At 38.5% G+C, this 20,220-nt stretch overlaps 2 protein-coding genes and 1 pseudogene across 2 annotated transcripts; all 3 read right to left on the bottom strand.

Annotated features, from left to right (window-relative positions):
• Positions 1-221: 221 nt before the first annotated feature.
• LOC129894220 (protein FRIGIDA-like) lies at positions 222-11,432 on the bottom strand. The gene is made up of 3 exons (XM_055969799.1): positions 10,400-11,432; positions 1,320-1,495; positions 222-1,221 (listed from the first exon to the last, which is right to left on the bottom strand). Exons 1-3 carry the CDS (start codon positions 11,352-11,354, stop codon positions 430-432), a joined length of 1,923 nt encoding a protein of 640 aa, XP_055825774.1. The 5' UTR covers positions 11,355-11,432; the 3' UTR covers positions 222-429.
• A 771-nt stretch (positions 11,433-12,203) lies between these two features.
• Positions 12,204-15,956, bottom strand: LOC129893919 (protein FRIGIDA-like; annotated as a pseudogene).
• Positions 15,957-16,036: 80 nt separating this feature from the next.
• LOC129895155 (mitochondrial protein pet191 homolog) lies at positions 16,037-20,121 on the bottom strand. Its single transcript, XM_055970817.1, has 3 exons — positions 19,941-20,121; positions 19,746-19,850; positions 16,037-16,450 (listed from the first exon to the last, which is right to left on the bottom strand). The coding sequence occupies exons 1-3, from the start codon at positions 20,007-20,009 to the stop codon at positions 16,409-16,411; spliced, it is 216 nt and encodes a 71-aa protein (XP_055826792.1). The 5' UTR covers positions 20,010-20,121; the 3' UTR covers positions 16,037-16,408.
• Positions 20,122-20,220: the final 99 nt, after the last annotated feature.

Raw genomic sequence — 20,220 nt, forward strand, 5'->3', positions numbered from 1 at the left:
AAGTACATTCTTTTACAGCAAGTATATCTTTCATGAAAATCATTAATATCAAGCACACCCATCAACTCTTCTATTTTTCATCTGATTACTTTACAGATGAATCACTCTTTTCATACGAATAACGAATTGAAGCTTTTACCTTCTTGATTGAAGCAAAAGGGGGAAAAGACAGAATGCAGAAGGGGGAATGAAGGAGAATGAGAGAAAATAAACACTAGAGAAGCAGCTTTAAGTCACTGTCTCAAATAGATAATTTAATTTAAGTCTTCCCAGACAAATGAATTTTTTTGCTAGGTAGAGTTTAGACCTCACTATCTAAGCTTCAAAAATGTCTCGGGAGTTTCACAGTAACTAAACATTTCAGCGCCCGCGTCTTAAGAGACTTTTAGAGAAATCACTTCTAGACTGGCTATACTACAGAAAGGGAGATTAAGGTTGTAAGTAACGCCTACTCAAGGCAAAACTATCTGGGCCAGTGTACAAGTAGGACGAATGATGAGCAGAGGCAACAGATGGAACAACATCAACTGCTCGCAAGCCACTGCTCCTGTAGAGTTCACTTGTTGTAACAGTATTATCAAACTGAAACAGGTCAGATGCAGAGCTCCGGCCAGCAACATCAGTGGGTATGGCCTTTGGCAATCCCCTAGAGCTTTCCAAGTATGGTGGTGGCCTATAAGCATCACCAGATTTGGTGTTTGGCAAACTTGTAGAACCTGCCAAGTACGATGATGGCCCATAAGTATAGCTGTGGGAGGGAAATCTGTCGTACACAGCTACATCACCATGCAGTCCATATAACTGACCAGTATGACTTCCTATTTGCATGGGTGTATTATCAACTAGAGTCTTTCCATGACCTCCAGGTCCATGCAATACTGATGGGGACAGAGAATAACCATACATGTGGCCAGCAGTTCCACCTTCTAACAAGGTGGTGTTGCTATCGATATGATTAACAATTCTTTCCTGTTGTAGCCGTGGATTTGGAAAATGTGACTGTTTCGCTTCTTTGTTGCTGATCCTTCCAGATGACTCAGTTTCATCAATTTTTCTCTTTTGTACCATCTTCTTCTCACCTACTGCAATTTCTTTCTCCAAGCTCATTATTTGCTCATTAATTTGCCACCCAGGAAGAAGTTTTGAAAGATCAATACTATGACGTTTTGAGCATTTGATGACAGATCTCAAAGCAGTCAAGTGCTTCTTTTTTGCTTCATTCTGTACAAAGTAAAAAAAATGCACGGTTAACTTGAGGAAATCAGCAGAGAAATCAGGACGAGAGAGCTATCAATGCTGGAATAAAATTCAATAATTACCACAGCAGCAAGTGAACCTTGCGACTTTCCCTTCATTTTCTTCAATGGCTCTTTAGACTCTCGTAGAAATGATGTCACAAGTTTCTGAGGGTTAAATCTGTCCTCAATTCCAAAAGTATAGGCAATATCAACCGCCTCAATTTCCATCTTCTGATTCACCATCCCCTCTACTATTTCTGTCAGACATGCATAAACCAGTGTTAAGCAGGCTGATAGCAACTACAACAAGGTCAAATGTAATATTGGGGCAGAGACAAGGTATTAAAAACTACAAGATGAATCATATTAAGATATAATCACATAATAAGCTACATCTCTGAAACCACGAACAACGGAAACAAACAATCAGAAGTTGCATTGTAACTTCCAAGCAGATATAAGGTTGAAGAAGGTCCTTGACTTGAACTTGAAGTTGCACTAAATCGAAATGTTGCCCCACAGAATGAGAAAAGAAAGAAAAGGCAAACATCCTCCTGTCCCAGTCTGACTGCTTGTTCCTGTCCATAAGATTTTCTACCTTTTTGGGGCGGTGGAACCATAAGATTTTCTATTTCAATTATTCAAAAAGCTTTTTTTCATTTCATATCCAACAATGATGTGAAGAGATTACCCAAACGCTTTAATATATATTTTTTTTGATAACCCCCAAATGCTTAAACTTTTTGTCATTCGAATTCAAACATGAACATCTCTCTATTCTGTATTTGTGTGTCTGTTTCTCAGGTAACACTAGCATGATCCTCCACCCTGGTCCCTGGCTAAATATTATCACCACCAGATACACATAAAAACACTTATTCATACTAATAAACAACTTATTCAACAGTTTTATTCAGAAACTGGAGACAAACTTCTAGTTCTTTTTTCTAAATCAGAAGAAAACTGTATACAAACTTTTCGATTCATCAAAATTAGCTCGAGGGTTGAGTGGCTTCTAATACTTACCAAGAAACAAACAACAAGCGAATTAGATCATCTAGTACCACAAAAGTTACAAGTCCATCCAGTCAACTAGCTACTCTTCAATACAGAACTTCTAAGCCCGTTCTACCCTATCATGTACATTTGAGTCAATAGTTTTGCATGATTTGTTGAGTTTTTGGCTAAAACATCCTTGAAGTATACCCCTAACTTAAATTACATCATATATTTCTATGAAAAATTAACATCCTTAATACAACAACAACAACATACCCAACAACATACCCAGTGTAGTCCCACAAAGTGGGGTCTGAGGGGGGTAGATCGTAGGCAGACCTGACCTCTACCTCAGAGGTAGACTGACTATTTTAGATAGACCCTCGGCTCAATATAAAAGCAGTCTAGAAAAAGAAGTAATAGAAATAACGGAAAACAACAAACAGTAATAAAACAACATATAGTAGCAGAGCAATAGTACAACAAAATAATAATATAGTCAAACTACACGAAACAACACATAATAACAAAAATCAAAGAACAAGAAACAAGAGTAATACTACAACTACTAGAATGCACAATAGGTCAATACACTCCTTAATGTTTTTAAAATTGAATGAGTTTCATCCTCCAGTAACCTACCATTACAAAACTCACGCAATTTCAAGAAAATTCCTTTTGTCCCATTCTACATTTGTTACTCGTATGAAGTATACTTGCTGTCATTATTCTCTTGTTTATTCTTTGAACTCCCTACTAATTCAAGAAAAGCACAAATTGTCATTCCTTAAACTTCACAATAATTCAAGAAAAGCATGGTAACCCATATCTGTTGGGCATTTCGTGCATCAAACTGATGCTAGGATTTTCAAAACATAGAAAGCTAAGGTCCTCAGTAGGCTAGACAATCATTAACTCAAAAAATACAAATAGAAAAAAATAGGGCACTTGGTTGGTTAGGAAGTTACTAATTGCTCGCCATTGATGAGTTGTGAGAGGTATGCTATTGCTCTTTTTCAACTGTCAAGTAATCTTTTCTCAAAACAAAAACTTAAAAATGTTAGCCTATTTCTTTTCTGATTTATGTAGTTTTTGCTAAATAAATAGAGCCTGCTGAATGGTCTTATCAAAACTTGTAACAAGTAATCAGAACAAGAGCTCGAAACATGAGATTCGATGGTGGTCTCTACAATACTCCATGAGCAATACTCAGGAGAAATGAACAGAGAAGAGAATAATTGGAAAATGGAACTCATCTTTCAATTGCTATGTGCAATGCAAATATATATATGCAAGTGTGTATGCTAAGCTGCTGAGCTTAACTGACAGCAGTCAACAACTAACCTACCAATGTGAAACTACTAAACATAACCGAGTATGACTACGGTGATAGGGTTGATTGGTGGAGTAGTTATGAGGTCGAAGGAAGGCCTTCTTTCAGGCTTGCAAAGAAGTTGGTATTGCTCAAAAGAAGACACAAGGGTGTGGAATAGAGAGGTGTTTGGGAGGTAGAGGTGAAAATGAGGGAGACAATGAGTAAGGTGGGAGAGTTAGAAAGAATAGAGGTGGGAAGGGAGTTAGATGGAAGGGAAAAGAAGAAAAAAGAAGTTTTATTAGGGGAGCTAGCTTCTTTGGCTCAAGCGCTAGCTTCTCTGGCTTTGGCACAAGCGACTAGTTGGAGAGAAAAAACCAAGGTCGTTGTGATTGGAAGAGGGGGATTTTAACACAATTTTTTTCACATGGTAGCAGTTGCAAATAGGTGGAGGAGTTTGATAGAGTTCTGTGGAGGTTGGGGGGAACACAAGAGGGGGAAGCGGAAGTAGAGGGAGCAATTGTTCAGATTTATGAACGATTGTTCAAAGAGGAAGTGGAATGGAGGCCAAATTTGGGGGTTGGATTTCAATCAGATTGGAGGGGAGAATAGTGAGTGGTTAGAGAGGGCTATTGAGAAGGAGAAGGTGCATGAGGAGGTAGAGTGTTGTGCGGGTGACAAGGCTGCTGGTACGGATTGCTCCACTTTGGCTTTCTTTCAACACTGTTGGAGCATGGTCAAGCAGGATATTTTGAGTTCCAAGAGAGGGGTGAGTTTGAAAAGAGCCTAAACGCTTCATTCATTGTCATTATTCCTAAGAAGGAAGGGGCTAGGAGATCCTTTATCACCGATGCTTTTTTATTTTGGTGATGGAAGTTTTGAGCAAAATGATGGACAGAGCAGTTTTAGGTGGACATATCAAGGGGTTCAAGGTTGCGGTTAGTGGTCTAGGTAAGATTACTCATCTACAATTTGCAAAAGATACTTTGGTGTGCTGTGATGTAGATGGGAACCAATTGGACTTCCTTGGGCAAGTCTTAACTTGGTTCAAGGTGGTGGTCAGTCCTTAAATTTAACCTCAGAAAACATTGACATGTTTGCCCAAGTTTTGCAATGCAAGGTAGGTGTTCTACAACTTGCCTTGGATTGCCTCTAGGCACATCGAACAAGGATCTCGGTGTTTGAGATCCGGTTATTCTGAGGGTAGAGAAGAGGTTAGCAGGTTGGCCAAAAAGATATTTGTCCAAAGGAGGCAAGGAAGTCCTTAATAAGAAAATTTCTTTGGGATGCGGCAAACGGGGCATAGAAGCTTCACTTAGTTTGTTGGATAACCGTGACATCTCCTAAACAATGGGGAGGACTTGGGGTTAAGGATGTGAGGGTCTTTAACAAAGCACTCTTGGGTAAATGGTTGTGGAGATTTGAGATAGAGGGAGAAGCTTTATGGAGAGGGGTGATAGCGGATAAATATGGAGAGATGGAAGGGGATGAGAACAGATGTGATCACGATGTCCTTCGGGTGTGGTGTGTGGAGGAATATCATGGAGATGTGGGATGCATTTAATAATAACATTAATTTCAAAATTAGGGAAGGGAGTAGGTTAGTTTTTGGGGTAAAAGTGGTGCGGAGGTTTGGTGCTTAAGGATGAATTCCCAATATTGTATAGAGTCTCTTGCCAAAGGGAATTATCCGTTCAACAAGTTAGGGGGACTCATAGGGATGGGACCTTATGGGATTTGAGATTTAGGAGGACTTTCCAAAATTGGTAAGAGATACTTAAATAATGAAGCGAAATACCAAATAGAGACTCTTTGTGTCATACTCGTAGGCCCGGGGGGGTGCTCGAGCACCCATTACTTTTGATGCGGAACATGTGAATTTATATAGAAAATTGATAAGAGCTACTCAAATAATGAAGTGAGCACCCAGAGACACAAAAAGGCGTCGGGTACTTTGATTGAAAAGGTATGTCATGAGTCAATTGGATCTCTTTGATAAGAGATCGAAACCTGCATCCTGCATTTAAGGCTTTTCAACAATTTTTCTTTTCCTTCCCTTTTTGCTTCTCTTTTTTTTCCTCCTATTTATCTGATTCCTATTCTAAACTTTCATTTTTCCTTTTCTTTTTGTTTTCTCTTATGAAATCTGAGATGAGAAAACTTAATATAGTTTACAACAACAAACCCAGTGTAATCCCACAAGTGGGGGTCTGGGAAAGGTTGCGTGTACGCAGACCTTACCCCTATCTTGAGAAGGTAGAGGGGCGTAATATAGTTTAACATCATTTTTGAAGGAAAAAACATTTGTTTATTAACTTTGTAGATAAATCAATTTATACAATTTATGTTCAATTTAATACCAATTTTGTATTGAATAGTTATAAACATGGGCGATTTTACATGTTAAAAATGGGGCACGTGAACCGGTGGTCTCTCTGTAAAACTAGGTAGTTTATGTTTAAATTTTCTAAAATTGGTATAATATTATTTGTTGGCACTCATGCTACAAAAGGCTAAATGGTGCAATTGGTTGGATGTTCAGTTATATACCTAGAGGACTACGAATCAATTCTCACTTAATGCATTTTTTTCCTTCTTTCTTTTGGTGGTGCATCCATGTTTTAAGAATCCTAGATTCACCTCTAGTCATAAAATTGGTGTAATCAGTGATTTATTCTTAATCTTTTTCTCAAAATAGGAAAACATCAAGAATAATTGTGTATAGAATGATAAAAATGACAAGTAATATTTATTATAGTTTACATTGAGATATTTTTTAACATTAGTTTAAAAGACAGTTCTGCACTTATACTTGGTAGTTATAGTGATGTGCATTATTAGTCGGATATAAGATTTAAATTTGATGGGTGGCAAAACTATATTTTATTTATATAATTAAGGGTGATGTGCGTAGGATGCGCTGGGGAAGAGCGACCGGAACTGACGAGATTCCTGGAGAGTTTTGGAAGAGCGTGAGCCCGGTAGGTTTGGAGTGGCTTACTAGATTATTTAATGTCATCTTTAGGACAACAACGATGCCCGAAGAATGGAGGTCAAGCGTAATGATCCCTCTATACAAAAACAAGGGGGATATTTAGAGCTGCAACAACTATAGAGGTATCAAGCTTCTAAGCCATACTATGAAAGTGTGGGAAAGAGTGGTGGAGATGAGGGTTAGAAGAGATGTGTCTATTTCAAAAAACCAGTTCGGATTTATGGTGGGACGCTCAACTACAGAAGCCATCCATCTTATGAGGAGATTGGTGGAGCAGTATAGGGAGAGAAAGAGGGACTTGCAGATGGTATTCATCGATCTAGAAAAGGCTTACGATAAAGTTCCACGAGAGATACTATGAAGATGTTTGGAGGCTAAAGGTGTACCTTTGGCATACATTAGAGTGATCAAGGATATGTATGAGGGTGCCAAAACCAGGGTAAGGACAATAGGAAGGGACTCCGAGCACTTTCCAGTTGTGATGGGGTTGCATCAAGGATCAACCCTTAGTCCGTTTTTATTTGCCTTGGTGATGGATGGATTGACGCGACAAATTCAAGGTGAGGTGCCATTGTGTATGCTTTTTGCGGACGACATAGTCCTGATCGATGAGACTCATAGTGGAGTTAACGCTAAGTTGGAGGATTGGAGACATACCTTGGAGTCTAAAGGGTTTAAGTTGAGTAGGACCAAGACAGAGTACTTAGGGTACAAGTTCAGTGAGACACCTCAGGAGGTTGGCGCGAAAGTTAGGCTTGGTGACCAGGCCATCCAAAAGAAAAGTAGTTTCAAGTACCTTGGGTCTATCATGCAAGGCAACGGGGAGATAGACGATGATGTCACACATCGTATAGGGGCAGGGTGGATTAAATAGAGGCTCGCTTTCGGTGTGCTATGTGACAAGAAGGTGCCATCATAACTTAAGGGCAAGTTCTACAAAGTGGTGGTTAGACCGGCTATGTTATATGGGGCGGAGTGTTGGCCAGTTAAGGTCTCTCACGTTCAAAAGATGAAAGTAGCCGAGATGAGAATGTTGAGATGGATGTGTGGGCATACCAGGAGTGACATGATTAGAAATGAGGCTATTCGAGACAAGGTAGGAGTGGCTTCGGTGGAAGACAAGATGCGGGAAATGCGACCGAGATGGTTTGGGCATGTGAAGAGGAGAGACACAGATGCCCCAGTGAGGAGGTGTGAGAGGTTAGCCATGGATGGTTTCACAAGAGGTAGGGGTAGGCCGAAGAAATATTGGAGAGAGGTGAGTAGACAAGACATGGCGCAGTTACAGCTTACCGAAGACATGACCTTAGATAGGAGGGTGTGGAGGACCCACATTAGGGTAGAAGGCTAGTACATAGTCTCGTTATTCTTCCCTATTAGTAAGCGCATTAGTGCACTATAATTTCTCTTGTGGAGGACTCAGATTAGGATAAAAAGCTAGGTGACTTATCATTACACCATATTAGTTGTAGTTCTGCTCATTGTTTATTGCCATTTGATTTCTGCATTGTATTGTTGTTTATAGGTGTGGTGCCTTTGTACTTTGATTATCTTATTTATTTATAGTAGTTAATGTCTCTTTCTTTCCGTACTATTCTACCATGACTTTCTCACCTTTGTTATTCTTTATTTTCATCTTGTTTTTGATATGCTTGTCCCTATCTGACCTTTTATCTTGTTTTCCTCTCTTGAGCCGAGGGTCTTTCGGAAATAACCGCCCTACCTTTCAAGGTGGGGGTTAGGTCTGCGTCCACTCTACCCTCCCCAGACCTTACATGGTGGGATTATACTGGGTTTGTTGTTGTTGTTGTATTCTGTATCGAAAATGTAGGACTAAGTTGAACCCATTGATTATATATATGTTATAATACTTCATGTGCTCGGAATGTAGATTACTTTAAAATTTTGGATCCGCCACTGATAACACTAACCACTAAATGTACTCCAACTGCCTGCTAATATCGAAAGAAAAAAAATACATACTAACCTCAATAGGCCTAAGAGAAGAAAAGGAGAGTAAAAGAAACAGACGAGGGATTAAAAAACCAGGAAATTAAGGAAAAAATCTGTTAGAGGATTTGCCGTTAAAGCTAAAAAGGTGAAGCAGCAGTTCAGTTTCTATAGGTGGTATATTCTCTATTAAACCAAGAAATTCTCGTTCATCGCTGTGCTGCTTTGATATGTAGCAGCATGATGTTTGCTTAACTCACATGAGTGAGTTTCTTATTGAGTAGGAGTAAGAGGAGGGAAGTTGGACTACAACTACAAGGAGAAACTTCCATCGTGCAAGTGGGCATATGAAGAAAAGGGTCAAATAGGACTGGTGGTGTAGAAATAATGCAGGTGAAGAAAAGCGGGTTAGATCTTGAAGAAGATATTTTGAGGAAGTCTTCAAGTGCCGTTAGTTTTGTAATGGTAGTTAGCTGAGGGATTAAAGCAGCTCATTTTTAGAATATTAAGGATGTTTTATGTTCATAGAGATACATGAAGGGTGTAATTCAAGTTTGGGATATACTTCAAGGATGTTATGCAGAAGTTCTTTTTAAAAAGTTTTAGAATCCCTGCGAGATTAGAAAGGATTCTTTTGTTTTTTCGCTCACTTGTACATATATGGCATTTTCTTGGTGCTGCGATTTCAATAGAATTAGCATTTCTCCAAAAAAAAGTTCTTCTTAAAAGGTTCTATGCATGAGATCTTAGCCAGGAAAGATATGCATTAAAAGAATCATAGCTATGTTCCTGTACAAAAATATAAACATCACCATGGATTATGATTCATTGTGCACTGTTCACAAGAAAGACCTTAAAGAATCTGGGAAGTTGTTATCCTCAAAGACCTAATCTCAACTGTTTGTGAAAATTTTATCCTCAAAGACCTAATCTCAACTGTTTGTGGAAACTTCAGAGGTGGTATTAGGCCAGTTAATAGGTACCACCAAATAAAAATTGCCGTCTCAATTTGGATAAATGGACAGGATGAGAGCTCTTGGTATCTTTTTGGGTATGATAAGGGAAAGAGAAACGCCTTGAAGCTATGGAGATGAATAAAAAGGGAAGGTCAGTACCAGGATAAAGCAAGCAACGCTACATAGTGCAAGACACCAGTAAACCAAAGGCAGGAAAAGTTCTATTTCGGTAAGTATATTTTATACAACAGAACACACCAACCAAGTGCTGATGGTCTAAACTACAGTAGATTTATTGTCCCTTCAAGTATGCAAGGAGGGAAGTCCATCATAGTGTCAAAATTATTAGCATTTTTTAAGGTTATCCTAAGTTAGGCAAGTTTCATCTACAGTAATCCAACCAAATCAAACCACCTGTATCAGTGATCTTGTTCAATCAGACTAGTAACGCAACAACAACAACAACAACAACAACCCAGTGAAATCCCACAACATGGGGTCTGGGGAGGGTAGAATGTACGCAGACCTTACTCCTACCAAGGTAGGACGGCTGTTTCCTAGAGACCTCGGCTCAGTAAAAGCATAAATGCATAAATGCATTAGAATAGGAAATTAAAAGTTTTATGAGGAAAAAAAAACAAATAACGAATAGATAACAAATAAATACAAATAAATAAATACAAATAACAAATAACGATTAAATAAATAATGATAGCGTCACAGGTTCAATAGAGTAATCAAAGCATAGAAAGTAATAAATAATAACATAAATAACAGAAATCAGAATTCACAGCGCAAGAGATCGTAATGCACTACTACGCCTGTGAATGGAGAAGAAAAACAAGACTATGAACGCCAACTTCTTAAAAGCACGCCATCTCACATGAATAGCAAATGATGATTTGTGCAAATGTAGCTTACAAACTAATTGAATTCATGAAAATAGGACCTGTAATCTTTGCCATGAAGCCATTTGATCTCGTGAGGGCACCAGACATATTTTTCTTGAACGGGCTTGCCAGAAGCAAATCCCTGATATCCTCATTTCTAAATTCTCCTGGAATCCCGAAACACCCAATTAGCAATAGCAAACCTCGGGCATCCATATCAAAAGCCTTTTGTACACCTCCTTCAGCAATCAACCTCTTTCTCCATGCTAAAGCTGCCTTCTCCGCCTCTTCTTTCACCCCTTTCTCAATCTCAACTCCCTCGTTGATTCCCATCAACAAGAAGCACTCCAAAACCAAAACAGAAGCCTTCCTTCCATTGACCGCGGGTGAACCCTTAACATAAGCCCTGCTCCCTTGCAAATAAAACTTCCCAACACAATCCAATACAAGCCTTGCCGGATTGGGCGAGAGTTTCAATGCCTTAGGGACTTCTTCAACCAGTACATTTATATCTGAGAGATGCGTTATCATGTACTTCCGCAGACCACGACCGTCCATCCTTTCACAGAGGCTTTCTAGCTCTGAACGAGTAGATTTCAGCTCTGAACCAGGGGATTTCACTTCCACTTCTTCTTCAGAGGGATCGAATTCCGATGATGGTTCTGCCTCTGGCTCTGGTGCTGGGGTTGGGGCTGCCGCTGCTGGAAGTGATGACACAGATAAAGGGGTAGTTTTAGTTGTTTCTGGGGGTCGCATAGAGACGATTAAGGTCCCGATGGAATCAACGTGTTTTTGTAACTCAGCAAAGCAGACCTGGAATGCGGAGAAAGCATCTGAGAGTTTGCGGAAATTGGCAATTGAGTCATTATCGATTGGTGGCTGCAGAAATTCAGACTGTTTGATGATGTTTTGCAAAACATTTACTTTTTCTAGGAGTTGCGATTGAGCTTCGACGGCCGGCGATGTCTGTGACGGAGGCGGCGCAGCAGTGGCAGTATCTGCTGGTTCAACCATCGGGACAAGTCGAGACGTAAAGAAATCACAACAGAGGAGAAAATGATAAAGCAGCTTCTTGCAATTCTCTGTGAACTTTTTATAGTTCTAATATTCTTTTGGGTTTTTTAGGGTGAAAATTAATTAGGGTTAATTACAATTACCTCCTAACATGACTCAATTACGAATATAATCTCTATATTTTAATAAAATCAAATATTTATCTCCCTGTGCAATGAAAAATATACATTTACGTCCCTATGAGGCATTAAAATATAATTATTAAAAAACAAACTAAAATTATAAATAAGCTATTTTTATGAAATTTTAAAATGAAGATAAAAAAAATTATCCAGAGAAAAAGAACAAATATATTTTGAAACATTTATTTTTCGAAACTCGTAAAATAGGAAATGAATACAAATTATTTAATAAAATATACCAACTATTAGTAATAACATTCTTATACTTTAGCTATTAAGTTATTTGCAACTTATTTTATTATATAAAAAAATTCTTTTTTATCTTAATTTTGTATTATCCTTCCACTTCAAAATTATCTTAAATATACTTAGTTTGATGAATTTTTATTTGTGTGGGATTTTATTATATAAAAAGTTTAAACATTTTCTAGAAAATAGGAGTAATATTACAGAGTGTGTGAGTGTAGAATTTTCATAATTCGTGTTGGGATATAAATATTTGATATGAAATACAAAAAGCCTATTCATAACAACAAAAACAACATTTCCAGTGTTGTTCATCTTCTTGTAACGCAAATAAATTACATGCTTCTACTTGCTCTTCTATAACAAGATAACTAGATCCAAAAGCTCAATATGCAATTATTAACTTACCGGGTGTTTCCATTCTCACCTCCAACCCCAAAAGAAGAAAATATAACATTAAAGCAAATACAATACAAGCTTCAACAGAATGGAGTACAAAAGCAAAGTTTTATATACCAGACAAATGAAACTAATCCAAGTAGAGTTCATACACTACTATGCTAAGCCTACACAATTGGCCAGAGTTTTTTAGTAGCTAATGAACACAAAATTCTGAGACTGCCTTAACAGACCATATAGAAGTCACTTCTAGGTAGGCTATACTTTAAAAAATAAGAAAAGAAAAAAGGAAACTAAGGTAGAAAGTAACGACTGCCCAAGGAAAAACTATATCGGCCAGTACAAGTTGGATGAAGGATAAGCAGACGCAGCAGATGAAACGGTATCAGAAACCTGATAGATATCAGATGCAGAGCTCCGGCCAGCAGCATCACCGGATATGGCGTTTGGCAAACCAGTAGAGCCTTCCAAGTGTGGTGGTGGCGTGTGAGCATCACTGTGCATGGTGTTTGGCAACCCCACAGAGCCTTCCAAGTATGGTGGTGGCCTATGAGCATCACTGAGTTGGCTGTTTGGCAACCCCTTAGAGCCTTCCAAGTACGATGATGGCCTATAAGCATAGCTGCATGAGGCCAGTCTATCACACACGGCTGCATCCCCACGCCGACCATATAACTGACCAGTATGACTCCCTATTTGCCCTGGTGTACTATCAACTAGAGTCCCTCCATGACCTCTAGCATATGAACCTCCTTGCTGAACAACATCCGTGCCTGTTGATATACCTGCATGAATACCATCAGCACTTGCTGATATACCTCCTCCAGCTACACCCATGGCCATACCACCAGCAGTTCCTGCAAGTGAGCCAGCAACATTTTCATGTATCAAGCTTGCAGCAGGTCTACGCAATACTGATGAGGACACAGTATAACCATGAAGGTGGCCAGTAGTTCGACCTTCTAGCAAGGTGTTATTGATATTGACATGATCATCAACTCTTTGCTGTCATGGAGGAATACGTGAGCGTTTTGCTTCTCTATTTCTGGACCTACTTGACGATTCAGTTTCATCACTTTGTCTCTTTCGTGCCATTTTCTTACCTGCCTGCTTATCGAATCCACCAATTTCTTTCTCCAAGGCCATTATTTTCTCATTGATTTTCCACCCAGGAAGAAGTTTTGAAGGATCAATATCGTGGAGTTTCAAACATTTGATGACAGATGTCAGAGCAAACAAATGTTTCTTTTTTGCTTCATTCTGTACAACATAACAAAATGCATGGTTAACTTGAGAGACCAGGAGAGAAATCAGAGAGGGAAGGCTATCAGTGATGCAATTTCAATACGATTATAACATTTCTCAGACAAGAAAAAAATGCTTTGTAAAAAGTGCTATGCATGAGATCTTAGCCAGGAAAGATATGAATTATAAGCATGACAGATATGTTCTTATACAAAAATATAATTATCACCACGGATTATGACTCATTGTCGACCAACTGTAGGAGGACCTTAGAATATCGGGGAAGATTTTGTCCTCAAAGACCTAAGTATGGTCCAGAAGTACTAGCAGATGGGGATTCTGATGCTCAGACAACTATTTGTGAAAATCTCAGAGGTGTGTTTAGGCCAATTACTAGGAGCTACCAAATAAAAATTGTCGTCTCAAGTTGGATAGATGAAAAGGGTGGGAGCTCTTGGTGTCTCTTTTGGGCATCATGAAGGAGGAAGGGGAAAATGCCTTTGAAGCTATTGAGCTGAATATAAAAGGCAAGGACAAGACCAAGAGGAAAACAAGCAACATAAACTAGTGCAAGACACTAGTAAATAAAAAGGAAAGAAAACCTTTTTATAGTTTGATAAGTACTCCCTCCGTCCCAATTTAAGTGGCACAGTTGAATTTCGAGAGTCAACCAAATTTTTCTTTGACCGGAAATTCCTTTATATATGTCTTCTAAATATTTTAAGTTGTTAATTATTATTGTATGATTTGTAGTACTTTTTATTTAGTTTCCAAATACTCCATATAAATTTTATTTCAAGAAACTTAAACTTCTATGTCCAAATTCACATCAAAGTTTAGAAGTTTGAATCTTGAAATTCCAAGTGTGTCGCGTAAATTGGGACAGGGGAAGTATATTAGATCACCAAAATTTATTTGTTGCTTCTAAGGTAACTTTGTTTCAATCAGACTAGTTAGAGGACATTTGACCTCCTGAGGGCAAATGAACAAATGCAAATGTAGCTTAAAGACAAATTGAATTGATGAAAAACAGACCTGGAATCTTATCCATGAGGACATTTGATCTCCTGAGGGCACGAGAAGTCGTCCTGATGTGACTTATCTGAAGCAAATCCCTGATATCCTCATTTCTAAATCCTCCTGGAATCCCAAAGCATCCGATAAGCAATAGCAAACCACGAGCATCCATTTCATAAGCCTTTCCTATACCTCCCTGGGCGATCAACCTCTTTCTCCATGCTAAAGCTGCCTTCTCAGCCTCTTCTTTCATCCCTTTCTCCATCTCAACTCCGTCGATTCTCATCAATATGAAGCACTCTAAAACTAATGCAGAAGCCTTCCTTCCCCTGACCATGTGTGAACCTTTAGTATAAGTGTTGCTCCCCTGTAAATAAAACTTCCCATACATTCCAATACAAGCCTTGCTGGATTGCGCGAGAGCCTCAATGCCTTAGGAACATCTTCAAGCAGCCTATTCACATCTGAGATTCGCATGACCATGTACCTCCGAAGATCACGACCGTTCGATGATTTGCAGAGGCTTTCCAGCTCTGAACAATGAGGGGATTTCAGCTCTGAATGGTGAGGGAATTTCAGCTCTGAACATGAGGGGATTTCACTTCTTCGCTACGAGGGGATTTGACTTTTTTACTACGAAGGGGTTGCACTTCTTCTTCTTCTTCAGAGGGGTCAGATTCCCAAGATGGTTCTTGCTTTGGGAATGGTTCTGTGGCGGGGCCTGGGGCGGGAGACACCAAGGCGGGCGGTGATGAGGCGGGTAAAAGAGTGGTTGTAAGTCCGGGTAGCACAGAGTGAATTGTGGACCGAATGGAATCGATGTGTTGGTTTAACTCAGTGAAGCAGCATCGGAAGGCAAAGAGGGAGTGGAGAGTTTACGGAGATTGGCAATTGAGGTTGCGGCGTTATCCGCCATCCTCGCTCCTCCATTGTCATTGTTTTTGTGTTGTATGGGAAGTTGTACTTTTACTATTACTGGGTTCTTTTCCGAGCGCAAAGGAAACTGCTGATGAACCGACATTGGGTTCATGAAAACTGCTAATGAACTTCAAAACTTCTATTAATTAGATTCTCTTTTAATTTTGATCGTAATTAATTAATTTTTAATAAAATAAAACATAAATTTATTTAACGGTGATTTAATGCTAAATTTATATGCAAATATTTTGCATTTATAACTTTGATATATAAATACTCCATTACGTGTGGAAATTTTTTATACAATTGGAATTCGATTGGGTTGTACACTCAAAAGATTGCTCTGCCTATTAGCCTCTATCCTACGCGAGTGCATGGGGCCTGTTTGATGAAATGTACTAACGTAAAGATAGTGTATCCATGTTCCTCATCCTAAAACACCATTAGGTATACATTTTTAATGGTCATATTTTGATTTAAATGTACCTATTAAATGCCTCTTCCAGTAAAGCCCTTTGTCGTCTTCTTTTTCTCCCCTTCTAAATTTATGGTTTAAAGATTCACTTTCAAACAAATCATGCCAATCCCTGCCTGGACAAACCAAATTCTTTCTATCTTGCTCACATACAGGGGGGGGGGGGGGGAACTTGAAAAAGAAAAGGGAAATAACAAACCTCAAAGAAGGTCATTTTATTGTATTGAGGACAAATAATCCCACCAAGAACTAGTGCTAAGATATAGATAAGCAAATTGTCTCTCCAGCATGGCACATCCGTGAAAGAAAAACATATTAATCATTCATGATGAAAAGTGAAACCCTTCTCCACAACTTCACATCCAATATCAATGCTATTCAAAATTAAGAAGGGGCCAAAAAACCACGTACAAAGTTTGTCAAGTAAATTGTGCATCCAAGAAGCTTGTATATGTGCTATTGCTGAGAAAATTGTAGATCGCAATTTGTACAAACACTGCAAGTTAACATATGCAGCCCAGTCAGGCAAATATCATACTTCCCATTTGTGGAATTGGCGCCAATCCTACCAATTAATAACCCTTATTTCCGCGAATTCGAGCTCTCATGTCCAGCTGAAAGAGAGAACTGTTGGTCAGAGGATGCATTGATAAGACGAAGATGTATGTCAATATCACAGCACAAAAAGGGCATGTTGGATCAGGCTGACAAGAAGCATGTAATCTTATTTAAAGCTTATGGGATCCAACCATGCACAAGTAACTATGGTCCACATGCATTATAACTTTGACAATCACGTGGCGTATCAGATCCTCCAGCATTATAAAGTTATATTTAGTTTTACTTATGATAAGTCAATACAAGAATGCTATATCATCAAAATCCAGTATTAACTCATAAGAAGAATCTAGAATTCGTCACAATCTGACACCTTCCTCAACAACGACACAATGCCTTGGTATAGACAACTAAACAAATCCATGAATACCACCAAGGCCAAGAGAAACAGTTACAGCATTCACGTTCACAACATTATTACCAAAATCAGAAATCAGAAATTAGTCCACAATGAGCTCTTTCTCTTGCAAACAGCGCAAAGCAGTACATTTCATACAGCAAACAATAACAACATAGCCAGTGAAATCCTACAAGTGCGGTCTGGGGAGGTAGAATGTACCCAGACCTTACCCCTACCTCGTGGAGGTAGAGAGGTTGTTTCTTGAGGACATTCTAACGGCAAAGATGAAGTAAAAATTACCAGCATAACACACATCAGCATATCTGCAATTAGATTTGAAATTTCACATAAGTGATTTATTTATTTATTTATTTGATACGTACATATATGATTTATTCTCATCTGGTACGTTGGTTGTCCAATACCTAATCACCTAGTTGTCCATGAAAATGTAGGGGCAATTATAGGCACCACTTTAGAAGTGATTATCACCAAAAATTCACGAGAAAAAGGCAAGGATAGCAGAAGACCTTGTATTCAGCTCAAATGCTTAAAGAAACAGACAATTCTCTAACTACAACCCTGAATACAGCTGTTGAGATTGATGTAACATCATTCACGTCTGAGTCTGATGAAATAAGGAAGATTTAGTTCAAAAAGATTTCCAAACATGAAATCATTTCCAGAATTCCAGTTCAGATGAAATCTAGCCACATAAGCTGAAATATACCCGTTATTATTCTCTCCATATTAAATTTTTACATCAAGGGTCTATAGAAGGCTATAGGTTACTGAGATAATCATTTATTTTGTTATTCACTAGCCATGTTCCCTACTTCTTAAGCCAATGTGTTCAGGGACTGTGATTTGTACAGTTTATCTGGTTACTGATTTCCCCTATCAAATCACTACTTGCATATGCTGAAAGCATTGAGCCCGAAAGATCCAACTAGGACATTCAAGCTCCAACTATTTGGTTTTCCAAGCAAAAAACGTGACAGTAAGTTGTTTAAATTGGCCTTATCCCCCCCCCCCCCCAAAAACACAAACACATAAAAAAAACATATGGGACAAAGGATTGTCTTACAAGCCTATCAGTATAGCTATTTCATCTTCCCCACAAAATTAAATTTAAAGAACAAATTCCCACATTCAGTTTTACAATTATCATGTGATTGAAAAGACTAATAATAAAATCTTATTACTTGATCAAAAAGAAGAAATGATCACCCAAGAGGACAATGGTTTCGACCAACTTACAGAACAGAGGAATACCATCAAGATGACACGTGGAAGCACTTTCCATGAGAGCACCCCCCCCCCCCCCCAAAAGGTGCTCAGATTAATTCTTGGATTTCTCCAATCATGGAACATTCAGAAGCAAAATCTTTTGAGGGAAAATCAACAAACTAACTAGCTATTCCTATTTAATCATAACAACGTGGGACGCTCCTGTCTACCACAAAGAATACATTGTCCAGATTCAAATCAAACATCACAAATATTCCTTCCATTTCAAATTGAACCTCGTGGTTTTTACTTTGTGCTATACAACAATGATGTCCACTCTCATGAAATGGAATATTTCCATCAATTTGTGTCCTATTTATGTGTCCTACACTTCCCATCTTGGTTCATTCCAAAATTGTGTCCAATTTTTGCCAAAGGAAAAGTTCTCCCTACACTTCTCAATATTTCTCTATTTACTATTGCAAAAAACGTGCTTCACCTACTTTTTATCGCTAAAACGTGTTTCACCTACTCCTCCCACACCACCAAAGTTCAAGGTTATGATACAGGGATATTTGATGTTCAAGTTTAGGCAGATTCACCATAAAAAAATAAAGTTTCAGCTCTTACCTCAATGATCACACTGCTTCAAACGAGACCCCCTAACATATTTTAGTTAATCTTATTTTAAAACTGTCCAGCACCTTTCTAAATTAAAGCTCACTTTAATGTCCAACTCAATCATCACACAAACAATGTACCTTCAAAAGGCACAAACAGTTAAACAAGAATCTCTTCCGAAATACTCCAGCAGCAATGCAACAAATTGGGGACTAGTTGAATTTCTTGATCTTGAGTTTAGGTAGGCTCATTTAGAATTTGGGGACAAGTTTGAACCAAACTATAAATGTAATAGATATTCAGTTAAAATTTGGAGAACAAGAATTAGAGCTTGAACTCTTGCTAAGATGCAAAAGAAATACATATATACTCTGACGGTGTGGGGTTGAGTATCCACATTTAATTTAATATTTCACTAATAGATGAAACGTATGGGATACCATAAGTTACTTCCATTACCAACAAATGTAAGTACAAGGGTAGCCTACTCATATCTCAGCAAAGGCAAAAAGCACTAGATGATTTTTTGTCATCTGCCTAAGCCTTGATTGGCAAAGTTACCCGATACCTATGAAGTAGTCAAGGTTCTCATAAGTGGTCTCAGACATCACCCGACCATTGTCATAAAAAAAAAAGTGAATAAGTGCTTCATACTGTTGTTTTATACACGGGAAAAGCTAGACAAAGGGTGAAATCTGACCAGCAGGGTTAAATTATTCATAAGGCCTAGGAAGTGGAGTGGAGTAATTGATGGCAGGGATCTATTTGTTCAAATACTTCCAACAATCATCAATTGATCATAATTAACTATGCTTCAATCCCATGCTAATTGGAATTGGGCTATATGAATCCTCTCTAACCGCATCTTTATATTCTTCCTCGATAAGACCTGATATTCCCAGCTCGTAACTTTCCAAAAGAATAAACATTTTTCCAAGATCAAACTAGAGAAATTAATTGCACTAAGCGATGAGCAAATGAATAACTCTCCACAAATTTAATAGTACAGAAGCAAGCAAGATATACAAGACAAGTTCATCAGATCAACGAATACATGACGGCTGGTAGTAAAACATACTGCAAATTTTGATGAAGTATACCTGTCCTCTCTTGCAATTGAAGTAAGTTTCCCTTAGTCCTACACATTCACTAGGAATACATGGACTCTTTTCTTTCGCACATTCCCTGAAAGTCTTCTTCTCAACCTAGAAGATCAAACCACATGGCTCTTTTCGATTTCAGGAACTACAGAAATTAAGTGAATAATTAACGAGAAAAGTATAAGAAATGGATACCTTTACGCAATCGGATTCGCTAAGGCACTTGACCAACTCCGCAGCAAGGCCCTTACAGGACTTCGCCATTTCTACTGGTCTCTTCTTCTTCTTCAAAACCTCCTCCTCCTCCGCTCTTTTGGATGTTTCCAGTCAACAAAATGGCCAGGCCGCCAGAGACTTTGTAAAATTTTCTAATTGGGCCGTTAATATAGCGTACCTGGACTTCACTGGGTAAACGAGGGGACAATTCGGTAATTTGGCCACTTTTTGATCCCTCTTTAATGTTCAGACATCATTT

The sequence above is a fragment of the Solanum dulcamara genome, chromosome 7, assembly GCF_947179165.1.
Source record: "Solanum dulcamara chromosome 7, daSolDulc1.2, whole genome shotgun sequence".
In the NCBI taxonomy this organism is placed as follows: Eukaryota; Viridiplantae; Streptophyta; class Magnoliopsida; order Solanales; family Solanaceae; genus Solanum; species Solanum dulcamara.

Coding starts and splice junctions, on each gene's coding strand:
- LOC129895155 (XM_055970817.1), bottom strand. CDS start 20,009: ATGGCGAAGTCCTGTAAGGGCCTTGCTGCGGAGTTGGTCAAGTGCCTT. Junction 19,851..19,940: donor GCGAATCCGATTGCGTAAAG/GTATCCATTTCT, acceptor TTGATCTTCTAG/GTTGAGAAGAAGACTTTCAG. Junction 16,451..19,745: donor TCAATTGCAAGAGAGGACAG/GTATACTTCATC, acceptor TCTCTCTTTCAG/CTGGACATGAGAGCTCGAAT.
- LOC129894220 (XM_055969799.1), bottom strand. CDS start 11,354: ATGGTTGAACCAGCAGATACTGCCACTGCTGCGCCGCCTCCGTCACAG. Junction 1,496..10,399: donor CTTCATGGCAAAGATTACAG/GTCCTATTTTCA, acceptor CATGTCTGACAG/AAATAGTAGAGGGGATGGTG. Junction 1,222..1,319: donor AAGGTTCACTTGCTGCTGTG/GTAATTATTGAA, acceptor TACTTTGTACAG/AATGAAGCAAAAAAGAAGCA.